The sequence below is a fragment of the Tribolium madens genome, unplaced genomic scaffold (assembly GCF_015345945.1).
Source record: "Tribolium madens isolate multiple individuals breed KSU strain unplaced genomic scaffold, Tmad_KSU_1.1 Scaffold_91;HRSCAF=231;Tcas5.2_LG7, whole genome shotgun sequence".
Taxonomy (NCBI): Eukaryota; Metazoa; Arthropoda; class Insecta; order Coleoptera; family Tenebrionidae; genus Tribolium; species Tribolium madens.
Genome location: NW_025401063.1, coordinates 16,740,905 through 16,755,295, shown reverse-complemented (window position 1 = coordinate 16,755,295; position 14,391 = coordinate 16,740,905). Strand labels below are relative to the sequence as shown.

At 30.1% G+C, this 14,391-nt stretch overlaps 3 protein-coding genes across 3 annotated transcripts in view; 1 reads left to right on the top strand and 2 right to left on the bottom strand.

Moving 5' to 3' along the window:
• LOC123011223 (methionine--tRNA ligase, cytoplasmic) overlaps positions 1-1,785 on the top strand; it is a 9,678-nt gene extending 7,893 nt beyond the window's left edge. Inside the window, exons 9-11 of the mRNA XM_044408573.1 lie at positions 1,131-1,317; positions 1,371-1,526; positions 1,574-1,785. Coding sequence (XP_044264508.1) covers positions 1,131-1,317; positions 1,371-1,526; positions 1,574-1,687 — 457 coding nt within the window. The 3' untranslated portion in view covers positions 1,688-1,785. The remainder of the gene's footprint in view (positions 1-1,130; positions 1,318-1,370; positions 1,527-1,573) is intronic.
• LOC123011224 lies at positions 1,722-7,616 on the bottom strand. The gene is made up of 4 exons (XM_044408574.1): positions 7,506-7,616; positions 5,318-5,527; positions 5,031-5,167; positions 1,722-2,045 (listed from the first exon to the last, which is right to left on the bottom strand). Exons 2-4 carry the CDS (start codon positions 5,525-5,527, stop codon positions 1,886-1,888), a joined length of 507 nt encoding a protein of 168 aa, XP_044264509.1. The 5' UTR covers positions 7,506-7,616; the 3' UTR covers positions 1,722-1,885.
• A 3,525-nt stretch (positions 7,617-11,141) lies between these two features.
• LOC123011887 overlaps positions 11,142-14,391 on the bottom strand; it is a 16,296-nt gene continuing 13,046 nt past the window's right edge. The window contains exons 12-13 of the mRNA XM_044409592.1: positions 11,426-12,027; positions 11,142-11,373 (exon numbers count right to left, since the gene is read on the bottom strand). Coding sequence (XP_044265527.1) covers positions 11,179-11,373; positions 11,426-12,027 — 797 coding nt within the window. The 3' untranslated portion in view covers positions 11,142-11,178. The remainder of the gene's footprint in view (positions 11,374-11,425; positions 12,028-14,391) is intronic.

The following is a 14,391-nucleotide window of genomic DNA, read 5'->3' as shown; positions in this document are numbered from 1 at the left end:
ATACATATTGCTGCTAAGGCCATCAAAAAGTTATGATAATTTTTTCAGAATTTTTAAATAACGATTTATTTTTGTATTCAGTATAGTTCAACCTTAATTTGCAAGCTCTTTTGTTTAGTAGATTTTATTCTCTCAACATAATTACGTTGTTTTTTGAAAAAATGATTGATGAATGATAAAGTACAATTGTACACAAAATACCTTGGTCGTCACTTTTCTGACACTTTAGTGTAATTCAAGCTTTAACTCTAAAATGAATGTCAATTTCAAATTAATAACAGTTCTTATATCTTTCTATCATATCAAAAATAATTTTGTATAATTTTTTATAATGGCTGTCCAAAACGTTCAAAAAATTTGCTAGTTTTTAGAATGAATTTTTTGACGTTGACTGAAATTCTTCTAATAACAAATTAGTCCTAATTTGCAAAAAAAATCATTACAAAATAACTACAGAAAGTTATTATCAATTTACTTGTTCAAAACTACTACTAACCAAGAAAATACTTTAGTATATAGGGTGTGTCAGAACCCGCGTTCCAAAGAAAAATTTCAAGTACCAGAAACATGGAAAAAATGTTTAAAAAATTCTGTCAAAAAAATTTTGACATTTATTTTTTGACATTTGACATTTTTTTATGTCTATTTAATAATACTGATGATCTTGTATATGTTTTTTTACTATTTAGTAAAGGTACAAAAATTTTGCCAATAAAAGCGACAAATAGTTACAGTTTAGGAGACAGCTTCCTTGTTTCTCCTCTTCTAATAGCCTGTAGCAAAAAAACTTGGAAAAATTTTTTTCCAACAAAAATAAATAGTCAAAGTGCAAAATTTAAACTCTCATAACTTCGAAATTTTTATAGATATTTTTTTTTAACATTTTTTCCATGTTCCTGGTATCTTACCTTATATTCATTTAAGATGCCATTTTGACAAAAAAAATCGCTTAACTGAAAAAGAAAACAAAATTTTATTTTCAAATTGCATTTTTTATTGCACTTTAATTTTTATTAATTATTATTTTCTGAAAGCAACTGATTAAAAAAACCGCTTGGTTCTATATTTTTTTGTTCACTTTGTATGTTTATATTTGTTGATTAGTGTAATGATTGAAAATTTAATTTTAGAAGCCTTGAAATAAGGCAACTTTTACCACCGGGTCACAAACTGGGCAACCCAGCGCCACTTTTTGCCAAACTAGAACCGGCGAAAGTTGACGAATTGAAGAAAAAATTCGCAGGGGAGCAAACGAAATCTCGACAAATGAACGGCGAATTAAGCGTGTCTGATTTGACTAAAAGTATAAGCGAGATTGTAAGAGTTTTTATCCGAATTGAATAAACATTTTCCGGATTTTTATGTTACAGGAAAACCGATTAAAAGCTTTAAAATCAAGTAAAACGGATAAAAAGTGGATAAAGGAAGAAGAAGCAATCCTTACTGATCTGCGATCAAAACTCAACTCGCGTCTGCAAAACAACAAAGATGACATTAAAAGCATAGAAGACCAAATTGCGGTTCAGGTGAGTGGTAAATTTGGTGGCACAATTCGCCTAAATAATGTTTCAAGGGTTCAATCGTACGAAAAATGAAAGAAGGCGGGGCTAGTAAACCCGAATGGCAACCAGAAGTTGCGAAATTGCTTGAATTAAAAGCAAAGTTGGCTAGCCTTCAGCCACGTTAATTTATTTTTAGTGGGTAGAAAAGTAAAAATGAGGTTGCGGTGTTCGAATTATTTATTTGACTATTTATGTATGACTGGATATACATATGCTAATGAAATGTTATGTTTTATTTGACTATCCTACGGTCCCTTAGTAGTAAATAACAAATTAACAACAATTGAAAAGTGCTACCTATGACTAAAAAACATTAACGGATTTTAACCACCGAAGAGTTTTAATAGAGTCGTCATCGTTTGACTAGAGTAGGGGCAGAATTTGTAAATTTTCATACATTGGCTGGGATTCAAGGCGTTTTTTCCATGTTTCAAAGCTTCGAGTAGTTGTTTACTCGCCCATGAATCTTGCTGAGCCGATAATCTGCAAAAATGTGTTAAAAACGATTTACTAGTCCAGTTAGTAGGGGCCAAAAAAGACCTTTACCCTACAAAAGGTAGTAATTTTTTAATAATTTTTTAATATGTTGTTAAGATCTAAGCCTTGACAAAAAATCCAAAAATCTTGGATGAAAGGTACGAAAAATCGGTTGATTCTACGACAAAATTGTGCAGATAAAAGTTAAAGAAAACAAAATTTCTCACATTTTTTGTATCAACATTTTTTTTGTAAGTATAATGTGTAACGAGTTACAGCGGCGGAAAGATGAACATTTTTCCCAGAAAAATAGCAAACTTCCCCATTTTCGACGGTGAATTCGTGAGAACAAATTACACTTGTTTTTAATGTTTTTATACAGCGATATCTATTTCAAATCACACTGATTTTTCTTGTTACATATAGGGTTATTCAAATATGAAGCAATATTGAACCTCAAAAATTACCTATAAAACGATGTTAATTATTTAATAATAACTCCTGTCCTATCTCTACTGATAAGAATTTACAGCCTTCGGGACGTGGGTATGGAATTTTTTATTTTTTTTTGTAATAACTTCGGAACCATTTGACCAAAATGTAGAGTGGGCCAAAAGTCTGGAAACGCTTATTATTTTCTGGCGAAACTATCAATTTTTTTGGCAAAAAATAAAGGTGTACAATGGCTATAGAATTGCTGTTCCAAAAAAAATTGAATATCAATTAATTGTTATACTTACGAGATAAACATAATAACAATTTTTTTTAATGGAAATCTGCCACATTTTTTTTAGACAAGGAGCTTGTTACAAGAATTTTTTTTTTTGTAAACTTAACAATTTTTGTTAAAAAAATGTTTGACTTACAAGTATTAAAGAATTTTTTTTAACAAACTACTCGGTTTTTTTATGAAATAAATTGATGAATGTTTAAAGGTTGTAAGGAAGCGATGCCAAGATATTTTTTATTTTAATTAATTGTTTAAACGTACCACACCTTGGCCGGTGGAAGAAAGTTTTGACAACAGATAAAGTTTATAATTTTTTTAACATAAATTGTATCATTTCTAATAAATATTTTTGTACATTTATAAAATGCATGAACATATCTTTGTAAAACAATAAATAAAAAACCGTGTTATTTAAGAAAAAAATATTAATAGTATGGTAATCTCAAAAGTTCAAACAATTTTTCTCTAACATATTTTGTAATCGGATCCTTTTTCTTAAACTGTCTAATTTTTAACTTGAACTAAATTTTTAATTAGAAATTTCTGATTTGCAATAATTCCTAAAATAAGCACGAAGTTGCCAAAATATGAAAAATATGCATTTTTTTATTGGCCTATTTTAATCAAAAAACATCAGATATGCATAGAAAACTTATAATTTTGTTGATATACCTCTTAATAACAAAGATGCACGAAAAATCCATTTTTTTTAATGTTTTATCAAGAATAAAATTTTTGTTTTTGAGTTCTACAAAAATTTTATTTTTTCAAAATTGCAACCCACTAAAAAATGTTTTGTATACTCTCCCTGTGTTAGAGACTATCTACTTTTTATTAATTAAGTTACATAAATTACAATTTTGACAATCGCATAACTCAAAGCAAAACAAAATTTCTTTTTGAAAATACGATCAGATTTTTTATATTACTTTATTTTATGTTAATTATTATTTTCCAGAGGCAAATAATTAAAAAAAAACGTTTGGTTCTAAATATTCACCCTGTATAAAATGAATTTAAAAAGGAAACACTCAGCAGGAAACTAATTCTTTGAGTTAGGCTTACGAATTACTGGTTGTTTTCTCTTTAACATATTTTGTAATCGGATCATTTTTCTTAAACTGGCCAATTTTTAACTTGAACTGAAATTTTTAATCGGAATATGCATTTTGCATATAATCCTAGCCTTATTTATGAATAACCCTATATGTAACAATTAAAATCAGTGTAATTGAAAATAGATATCGCTGTATAATTATTGTGGTGCGGAAAAAACATTAAAAGCAAGTGTAATTTGTTCTTACAAAATTCACCGTCAAAAATGGGGAGTTTTACTATTTTTCGGGAAAAATGTTCATATTTCCGCCGTTGTAACAAAAAAAAAAATTTGATACAAAAAATGTGAGAAATTTTGTCTTCTTTAACTTTTATCTGAACACTTTTGCCGTAGAAGCAACGGAGAATCACTTAAAGTCTATGAACACTCAAAAAGATAATCCAAATAAGTATACCTATAGCTTCTATTGCCAAGTTGAAGAATAATCATTCAATATTTTGTTTGTTTCTATATGAATCACTCAGAGTAAAACAAAAACAAAAACATCTTTAAATTAAAAATTAATTTAATTAATATTTTATAAATTCGTTTAAGATTTTGACTACAATGTTTAAAATTTATTTTTCTTAATGTTTGATATGCATGTTTCAAGGTCTGTTACTAATAAAGCACCTTATCGTAATTAACAGCTTTAAAAAGTTGTGTTTATAAAAGATAGTACCTTCCTAGTAAATTTTTGTTTGAATTTTGAGAATAAATGGTGGTGGGATACTTTTAATCAACCTATACAGGCTGCGCTAGAATTCGGGCCCCAGAGAAAAATTTCAAGTAAGATAAGATACCAGGAACATGAAAAAAATGTTAAAAAAATCTATCTATAAAAATTTTGCACTTTGACTCTATTTCTGTTGGAAAAATAATTTTGCAAGTTTTTTTGCTACAGGCTATTAGAAGAGGAAATAAGGAAGCTGTATCCCAAATTGTAACTCTGTTCAATGTTATTTGTGGCTTTTAGTGGCAAAGTTATTTTGGGAAAACCTATTTTTTGTACCTTTCATCCAAGATGGCGGCTCGAGTGGTCCTCCCCCAAGGTCGAAAACTTGTTTTTTTTTGTCAGCATATTAAAAAATTACTACTACCCCACCTTTTGTAGGGCAAAACTCCCTACTGACTGCACTTTACTAAAATTAAACCAAAATTGTACCGAGTTAATCGAAGGATATTTTGTCCGACTTCATCGAGTTGGTCCTCATCTTGCGCCGCGAGCTGACAAATGAAACTCCTCGCACACCTTGCAGGGTCTCTAGACAACACAAACTCCCAATTTATCCCACGGTGACTCTAAATAACGATAAAAAAAGCATAAATGTTTTGATGATAGTGATAGTCGCCCGACTTTCGCTTTTTACGCATTTATATAAGTGAAAAAATAAATGTATGTTTGGAAATCCGGTTCCGCGAATCTTTCGTGACCCGAATTCGGTCACTTACATCAATGGAGCGCTTCTCGAACACTTTGCCCCCACCGCCGCCGCCTCCGCCGCCACCATGAGTCAAATTGCCATAATCCTGTGCTAGGGTATGCACCATCCACAGCCCCGCTAATCCCAAACCAGCCAAAATCACCAATTTGATAAAATGATGGGCTTTGGAGACGCCGATCAGACCCAGAAGTACCAACACATGGAGTAAGTAATTCATCTGAAAGTGAAAATCAATTCGGATCCAATCAATTAAAAATGAGATTAAAGAAAGTGTAATTGTTGTTCGCACGCTACAAATAACATAGTACGAGCGCGAAAAATTTATAATGGATAAGTGGGAAAGTCGAGTTATTACATTTTTACACTTCAGTGTTACATATGTTGGGTTTCCTTGTCGGACGCGGATTTACATCATTTACATGATTTTACCATAAACCAGTTTGATGCCTAGGGCCGCTTTCTTGCACTGCGAAAGTGCAAGCATTTTCGTGTGGTAGAGATAAGACATTCCCAAGATCGAATCACGAAATAAAAATGAAATTTATAAAACTTTATTGTGAAACAGTGGCGTAAAAACAGACAACAAAGCAATAAAATAAAAGCTTATAAATAAATTATTTTGTTTTTTCAGTACGTGTGTCAATAACTCTTTTCAAGAAAGTAAAAAGTTCGATAAAAAATCCAGAAAGTGTAGTCAAATTAAAATTTCTTTGCGTTAAGTGTTTTTTTAATATTAATCACATTTTTTTTTGACCCACTACGGTCCGAAATATGACAATATCGACCATTTTTAAATGGAACTTTTATTCTTTAAGACGCCATTTTTTATAAGTACTACTAAATACAGAAAATAAGTTCATTTACGGAAACAAAAGGGCATGTCTCATTAAAAAAAATAGTTGATGATGTTACACTTCAGATTGTATAGTGGGTCAAAAAAAAAAAAATCAAAATTATTGTTTAAGAAGGAAGTTATCGAGGACGAAGCGCAAAAAATTTGTATCTTTTATGTTTAATTTAATAAAAACAATAAAATGACTTACTAAGGACTTCTAAAAAAGATGAAATTTTTCTAATGCAATGGAGAATCTCATTCCTTTGTTTTATAATGCAAAAAATTCTCAAAAACACTTGTTGTTTTAATGTAAATGAAGCAATTTGAGCTATTTTCAATCCAATTTTGCACGATTTTAATACAGAATTAATTCAAAATTAATGTTTTTTATTGAAATAATTGCTTCAATTCTAATTTTAGGCTGAAATAAAGCAATTTGAGCTATTTTCAATTCAATTTTTCTCGATTTTAATATAGAAATAATTCGAAATTAATGTATTTTGTAAATATAATTGCTTCAATCTTAATTTTAGGCTGAAACAAGGCAATTTGTGACATGTTCAATAGATTTGGCTCAATTTTAAGTTGGGAATCAACCTGAATCAAAGTATTTCAATCAAATACTGGCTTTAATAAGAGTTTTCTCCCAAAATAAAGCAATATGAGCTATTATTAATTCAATTTTTCTAGATTTTAATAGAGAATTATTTTGAAATTAATGTATTTTATAAAAATAATTGCTTCAATCTTAATTTCAGGCTGAAATAAAGCAATTTGTGATATTTTCAATCGATTTGGCCCAATTTTAAGTTGGGAATCAACCTGAATCAAAAAATTTCAACCAATTACTGGCTTGAATAGAAGTTTTCTTCCAAAATAATTTGAGCTATTTTCAATCCAATTTTGCGTGATTTTAATACAGAATTAATTCAAAACTAATGTTTTTTTATTAAAATAATTGCTTCAATTACAATTTTAGGCTAAAATAAAGTAATTTGAGCTATTTTCAATTAAATTTTGCTTGATTTTAATACAGAATTTATTCAAAACTAATGTATTTTATAAAAATAATTGCGTCAATCTCAATTTTAGGCTGAAATAAAATAATCTGTGATATTTTCAATCATTTTGGCTCAATTTGAAGCCGGGAATCAACCTGAATCAAACCAACGTTTCAGAAAATCAGAAAAAAAAAATAAAAATCACCTTTGAGCTATAAGTGCAGAGATAAATGTAGCTATTGTACATAAAAATTAATTTCTTAAGAAAAATTGAAAGAAGTAAATTTAGTGAAAAATTATTTATTTTTATTTTGAAAAAAAAAGAAATGGTAATAATGTGAGAAAAATCTAAAAATTACCTTTGAAATAAACTAAAAATGCACGTTTGGCACGCCGAAAGGACAAAGAACGACTCAAATAATTTGTCCTCCCTGAGAATATATAATCTCGGTAGTCGGAATAAGGGAAAGATGGGAAAGCAGTGAAAGTATTTCTCCACATGTTCAGCAAAACCTACCATACCACCACGTGTTTGGGTGGTACCCGTCATGTTGTGCAAGTTGCGCATTTCTGTCAAATCGTTTTCGAAAATGTAAACTAGGTAAAATTACGGTTGCATTCCGTCAATTATTGCATATAATACCAGAGCAATATAAACGGTAATTGGCTCTCCCTTTCATTTGAAATTATTAATGTGTCCGCATTACAAATCCTGATCCTTATAAATTTCAGTTATTTAAAAAACACGAGCTGACTCAATCCGTTACATTGGAGACACAACTGGGTGTAAAAATCAAATCGCAATTAATAAGCAATTTTTTCACAATGGGAAAAGGTTAGCGACTTGTTTAAAGAGAAATTCAGTGGAGAAGAGGAACTGAATGCAAGAAGTAATGCAGATTGCGTTCACTTATTTGCTGCATTCCGAGTTTCGAAATTTGTACAATTTGTTTACCCTTTACGAATAATCATTAGCTTTTTACGGTCAAGATCAAGAATTATTATCAAAGTCGTAGGAACTAATATGTAATGAAGTTACATAAATAGTTTGTTTTCGAACAAGAAAGAAAAGTTTTGATTGACTTGTCGAGGAAAATCGCGTTACACAATGAAACAATAGGATAGTAAAGAATAACAAATTTATTCAACAAATACAATAAAAACCCCATAATAAAAATTCAACGTTCACAATAGTGCAACAGTGTTTTTCATACGGCAGTGAACCAATAATTAAAGTCTGTTTTTTTTTAATGGAAATGCCAAAGAGTCGTAACGTTGGCACCACTAGTAAATTCATTCATGGTAATTTTATTGACAGTTCCGGTTTTTTGAATTAATTTAACAATGTCATTAAACGTCAACACAAAATAGTATATTAAAGAACAAGTTTTCTAAGGGATGAGTGCACCAATGCCATTATAAAACGAATATTTTATGCTATTTTTTTCTAATTTGCGCCCTCTTTTTTCTAAAAAAATATATTTTTGTCGTCTAGAGAATTTTGTTAGTTGGTATCGGTTGGTAACACTCGGCGCCCACCTGATTTTTTGAATCATTTCTGTCGTCTGTCATTAATAATAAAATTTACAAATTATTAGTTATTAGTGTTACAACATAATAATAATAAATAAAATATGAGCCAACAGAATTTAGTTTGCACTCCGCCCGAAATTCGCAAAATTGCCGAAGTAACAACGCAAAATTTGTTACCTGACAAGTCAGAAGCGGCATACAAAAACTAAATAATCCTAAATTCATTAAAGTACAGTGAGTTTTATACAGGTGTTCCGTCTAAACCCCACATTAAAAGTATCAGGAGTTCGAATAATCATATTTGTTTTAAAATTGGTACATAGCCATAATGCATTAAGTCCTCCTAAATGAAAATATTTTCAAGATGGCGGCACTTCCGGTTCTACCGGAAATTGGTCTCAACTTTCTTATTTTAAATGTAAAGTATAGTTTTTACTCCGTTTTTGAATAAATCTGGTTATTTTAAGGGAGTTTTCATCAGCTTTCCCTATACCTAAATTTAGCCGTTTTTGAAATATTTGGAGTTTTTCAAAAAAAAATTTGGATCTGCATTTTCCACTTTAAAAATCGGTAACTCTGCCAATTTTTAAAATTTTGGATTCGTTTTTTTGGCGTTTAAAAGAGAAAGCTTAGATCTTTCTTCTGGTGTTTTCAAATTTTAAAAAGAAAATTAACAAACCGTAAATTTTAAGGTTACTTTTGTAATAATTCAAATACCCATAACTCAATTTTTCCAAATGAAATGGAAGAGAATTTAATTCTGCATCGATGTGTATTTAACATACCTATACCAAAATGTAATATTTTTTAAGTTATGGTGACTTTTTGTTAAGACAGTCGAAAATCTATTACATTTTCCTATAGTTTGCTATGGAAATCAAAAATGTCAAAATTGTTTCTCAATAAACGTCGACAGTGACTTATTATTTAACAAATAGTGCCAAAATATAAAGAGTCAAAGCTACTCAAACTTAGATTTCATTAATTTTTTTTGTATTTATGGAGAGTGTAACAAAATTATGATGTCGTTCATTGAACAAAAATAATTTTTTCTCACTTGTTAGCTTTAAATAATGATCGCGTGGTGGAACCTATCAATAATAATTAAGTTTGCATAATTTTGATTCTTCATATTTTGGCACTATTTGTCAAATAGTAATTTACTGTTGACGTTTGCTTAGAGAAAATTTTGACATTTTTGATTTCCATAGCAAACTATGTGAAAACGGGTGTGGCTAGTAATGAATTTTCTGTAGTCTTAAAAAAAAGTCCATAACTTGAAAATTATTAAATTTAGGTATAGAGAATGTTAATAAAATCAATGCACAATTAAATTTTCTTCTATTTAGTAAAATAAAAATTGGGGTATTCCATTTGAAAAAATTGAGTTATGAGTATTTGAATTGTTACAAAAGTAACCTTAAAATTTTGGGATATGTTTTTTTTTTTTCAAAATTTGAAAACACCAGAAAAAGGATCTAAGCTTTCACTTTCAAACGCCAAAAAAACTATTTCAAACTCTTAAAAAATGGCAGAGTTACCGATTTTTAAAGTGGAAGGTGCAGATCCAAAAATTTTTGAAAAACTCCAAATATTTAAAAAACGGCTAAATTTGGGTATGGAGAAAGCTGATGAAAACTCCCTTAAAATAACCCGATTAATCCAAAAACGCAGTAAAAAAAGTTGAGACCGACTTCCGGTATAAGTGGAAGTGCCGCCATCTTGAAAAAATTTTCATTTAGGAGGACTTAATGGTTTATAGCTATGTACCAATTTTCAAATAATTACGATTATTCCAACTCCCAATACTTCTAATGTGGGGTATAGACCGAACACCCTGTAGATAGCCATAAACGACTCCAACTGAGAGACGTTAATAAACGTATTATAAACGCAAATTAGAAAAAATCGTATAAAAAAATTTAGAGACCAAACACCAAAAAAGGAACAAATTCGGTACCGCTAAAAGTTTTTAGAAATTTGGAAACGAATAGTTAGAAAAAAAGCCCGTTGAAATGTAGACGCAATTTGTAATGCAGGTTTGCTAAACATTCTCAATTTTTAGCAAGAAATTGACAAGAATACAAAATAAACATGAATGAGAAAGAACCTCGGAAAGAACGCAATTAAATTAGTGTCTTATGCTTCGTCTTTGAGGAACGAGTTGAAAAAGTAACAATTTTGAAACTAAAGCTGAAGAAGAAATTATAAAATGCATCAACTTTGAGCTCATTTCAATAAATTACACCTACTTGTATCTTTTGCTACAGAACTTTTTTCTGTATGTACATCTATTTCTTCAAAGTTTTTGCAGCAAGATCCTCATTTTTGTCCACCACATTGTACTTACTTGCGGTGTGTTTCTATCAAAACACATCTCAATTTGAAAACATAACCATATTTTTTTAACAAAATTTCTAGGGACAAAAACAAAGAGCAAACAAAATTTGTGGCTACCAAAATTTTGACTTGGTAATTTCCATTTAAAGAAAAAACAGACTACTTCAGTTCTAAGATTTTTTGTTTCATGTACATGTCTAACTGTGAATAGTCCAGAAGGGCATTTCGCACAAATTCGTGCAAAATCGAAGGCCACTTCTTATCTAACAATCGCAATTTATTCACCGAATTCCCCATTTCTTCCAACAACTGCGAAATGTATTGCTTCGCTTTCTGCCTAACCGCAACATCCTCCTAAAAAACAAAAATATTTTATCACTCTCATTGCTCTGTTTTTCCCCAATACCCCACATCCTTTCTTCCATTGCAACGCCTCTTTACTCACAACACTTCTCAAATCGGGATCAGCCGCCAGAAGCCACTTTTTCGCATTGTGTTCCGACACCCCATAACTCACATCGAGTCTCAACCGGACTAAAAGGGGCTGCAAGAGGACATCCGGCAACGACCACAGAACCAAATCGCTCAAACTTTGATACTCCTCATTGGCTTTTTTCACTTCTTCGTCAGTCACCTCGACTTCGTTGATCACCGACAGCCCCCAATGGGAAAGTCTGTAAATCGCATAGCTGCGCCAGTTTTTTTGCGTGATGGGATTCCCCTCAGGATCGATGTTGAGTGAAATTAATCCTTGGACTTCTGCAAGAGCATTGATTTGGCCCAAACAATGGATGTTGTTCTCTTTAAAGAAAAAATTATCGATGTTGGGAAATCGCAGTTTTAGTTTGTTTAGAATCCCGGTGATTCCGTTGAAATTAACGTAATTGAATTTGACAGTATTGACATCGTTGGCTTTTGACGAGTTCCAGGGACGGTCGATAAAACGTAAGGCACATTGACCGTAAATGTTTAAATATCTGCCGCAGATTTCGATGAGATAGTCGCCCCCTAAAAAGAGACATGATCATGGGAAGTCGAAGGGTGGTTACAGTAAAGTCTGTTTTTTCTTTAAATGGTCAAAATTTTGGTGAAAAAATTGGTAGCAGCTTGTCGCTTGTTTGCTCTTTGTTTTTGTCTCTAAAAATTTTGTTCAAAAATTATGGTTATGTTTTCAAATTGAGATGTTGTCAAAATTTTGACTTTTATTAATCTTGTCTGCCTGTTTGCTCTTTGAAAGTGCTATAATTGAATACCTGAAGACAGACATCATTACCTAATGTCTAAAGACAGAATTTAGTACTAATAATTTTGATAGAAACACACCGCAAGCAAATTTTTTTGGGGGGGGGGGATATCTAAAAAAAAATTAAATGATTTGAGGGTATACAGTAAGCGGCAAAATTATAGATTAATCTTATTTATAAAACTGAAAATATTTTGTTTTGGAAAAATGCTCGAATTAGATTTAAAATTGTATCTTTGTTTTTTATTGATATTATTTAACTTTTTGGATAATTTTTTTTTAACTTTATGTAATATGTACTTACATAATATTTTGGTGTTGCCAATTCGACAATTATCTATCGAATTCGCTAAAAAAAATAGGGGTTTCCATTTAAAAAAATGTCACTGCCATCATTACCCAAAAACCAAAAAGTGTAGAATTTTAAAACAAGTTGAAAATTGTGTATAAGGTGTTCTAGCGAGTTGGTAAAGTTCATTATTCAAAGAGATATAAACTTAATTTAATTAGATACCTAAGATGTGGCCCAAAGAAAATTACAATTGATGATTTCTTTTTAAATTAGTAAAAACTAAGTAAGTATCGAGTGATCAAGATAATTTGTCCTTGTTTAAAGTTTGCACTTTCTGTTGGAAAAATAATTTTCCAAGTTTTTTTGCCATAGGTTATTAAAAGAGGTAACAAGGAAGCTGTATCCTAAATTGTAACTCTGTTCAATGTTATTTGTGGCTTTTATTGGCAAATTTTTTGTCCCTTTACTAAGTAATTGTAAAAAAACATATACAAGAATGATCTGACATCTGACTGATGACAGTATCATTAAATAGATATAAAAAATGTCAAATGTCAAAAAATAAATGTTAAAATTTTTTGACAGATAAAATTTTTTAAACATTTTTTTATGTTCCTGGTATCTTACCTTACTTGAAAATTTTCTGTGGGGCGCGAGTTCTGGCGTAGGCTGTATTTTAGAAGCAGTTCTTTTTTAGTACAAAGTAATCTATTTACTAATTTATAAAATTATATTTGAATTTATAACAAAATTGCTTTTGTGTGCATTTGAACGTAGGAGACCACGGTTTTTGTAAGGAGATGGATCAAAAAATTTAATAAGAACTTATTTTCTTCCATTTTTAATCCGTTCGAAACCACTTTTAAGTTGTACCTGCACAAAAAACAGACCTGCTCTGCTCGACCGCAACTTTAACATTTATTAAAAAAAAACTACTGGTTAAAAATCAATTTTATTTAATTAAGTAATTTTTAGATCATAATCTTTAATTAAAAAAAAATGAGTTGTCATTTAAATAATATTTTTGTAAAACTAGAAAACTAAGAAAAAAATCGAAAAATGTTATTCCCGAAAAACGATTATATTTGAATAGTACTTTAAACTGCACCAATTATTTTTTGCAAAATAATTAGTTTATGCAAAAAACGCTTGGTTCCATATTTTTTATTCACCCGGTATAGTAGTTTACGTAATAAGTAAACGTTATTAAAGGTTTTATATTATGAGCGAATCTTTGAAGGGCTATCGCCCTTCGCTAAAACTGACTAATAGGGAATTATCTTCAATTTTTTCAGTAGGTGTCACTGAAGGGGTTGTTAAAAAAAAGTCACCACCAATTTTTAAAAATAAAAATTTTAGTTTTTAGAATAAAGATAAAACTCAAAGAAAAATATACAGGCTGTCCCAACGGTCCGAAAAAGCTCTATAACTTGTTTATTTTAAGAGATATTGACTTTTTCTTTTTTTTAGATTATAGCTGCGTATTTGATGCACATTTTAAAAATATTGCGGTTTATATACAGGTGTCCCAATATTAAAAAAACACTAAAGTTATGTTTTTTTTTTTAATGGAATCTACTCAGTTTGATTTTATTTTTGGATTCTACGCTAAATTACAAATAACTTTTATAGAGGTTGTTTTCATTTATCTGTTATTAATTTTGATTTGTGGCGCTTTTTTACCAGAATTTTTGAAATGCAGGGGTCTGTCTAAAAATTCGTAACTTCTAAATGCTTGCACACAACTTAAATTAAGTAACGCCGTTTGATTCCTGAAGGTTTGCCGCATCTTTTAAGTGTTTATTCAACAACCTGTTCAGTGGCATGTGCCTACTGC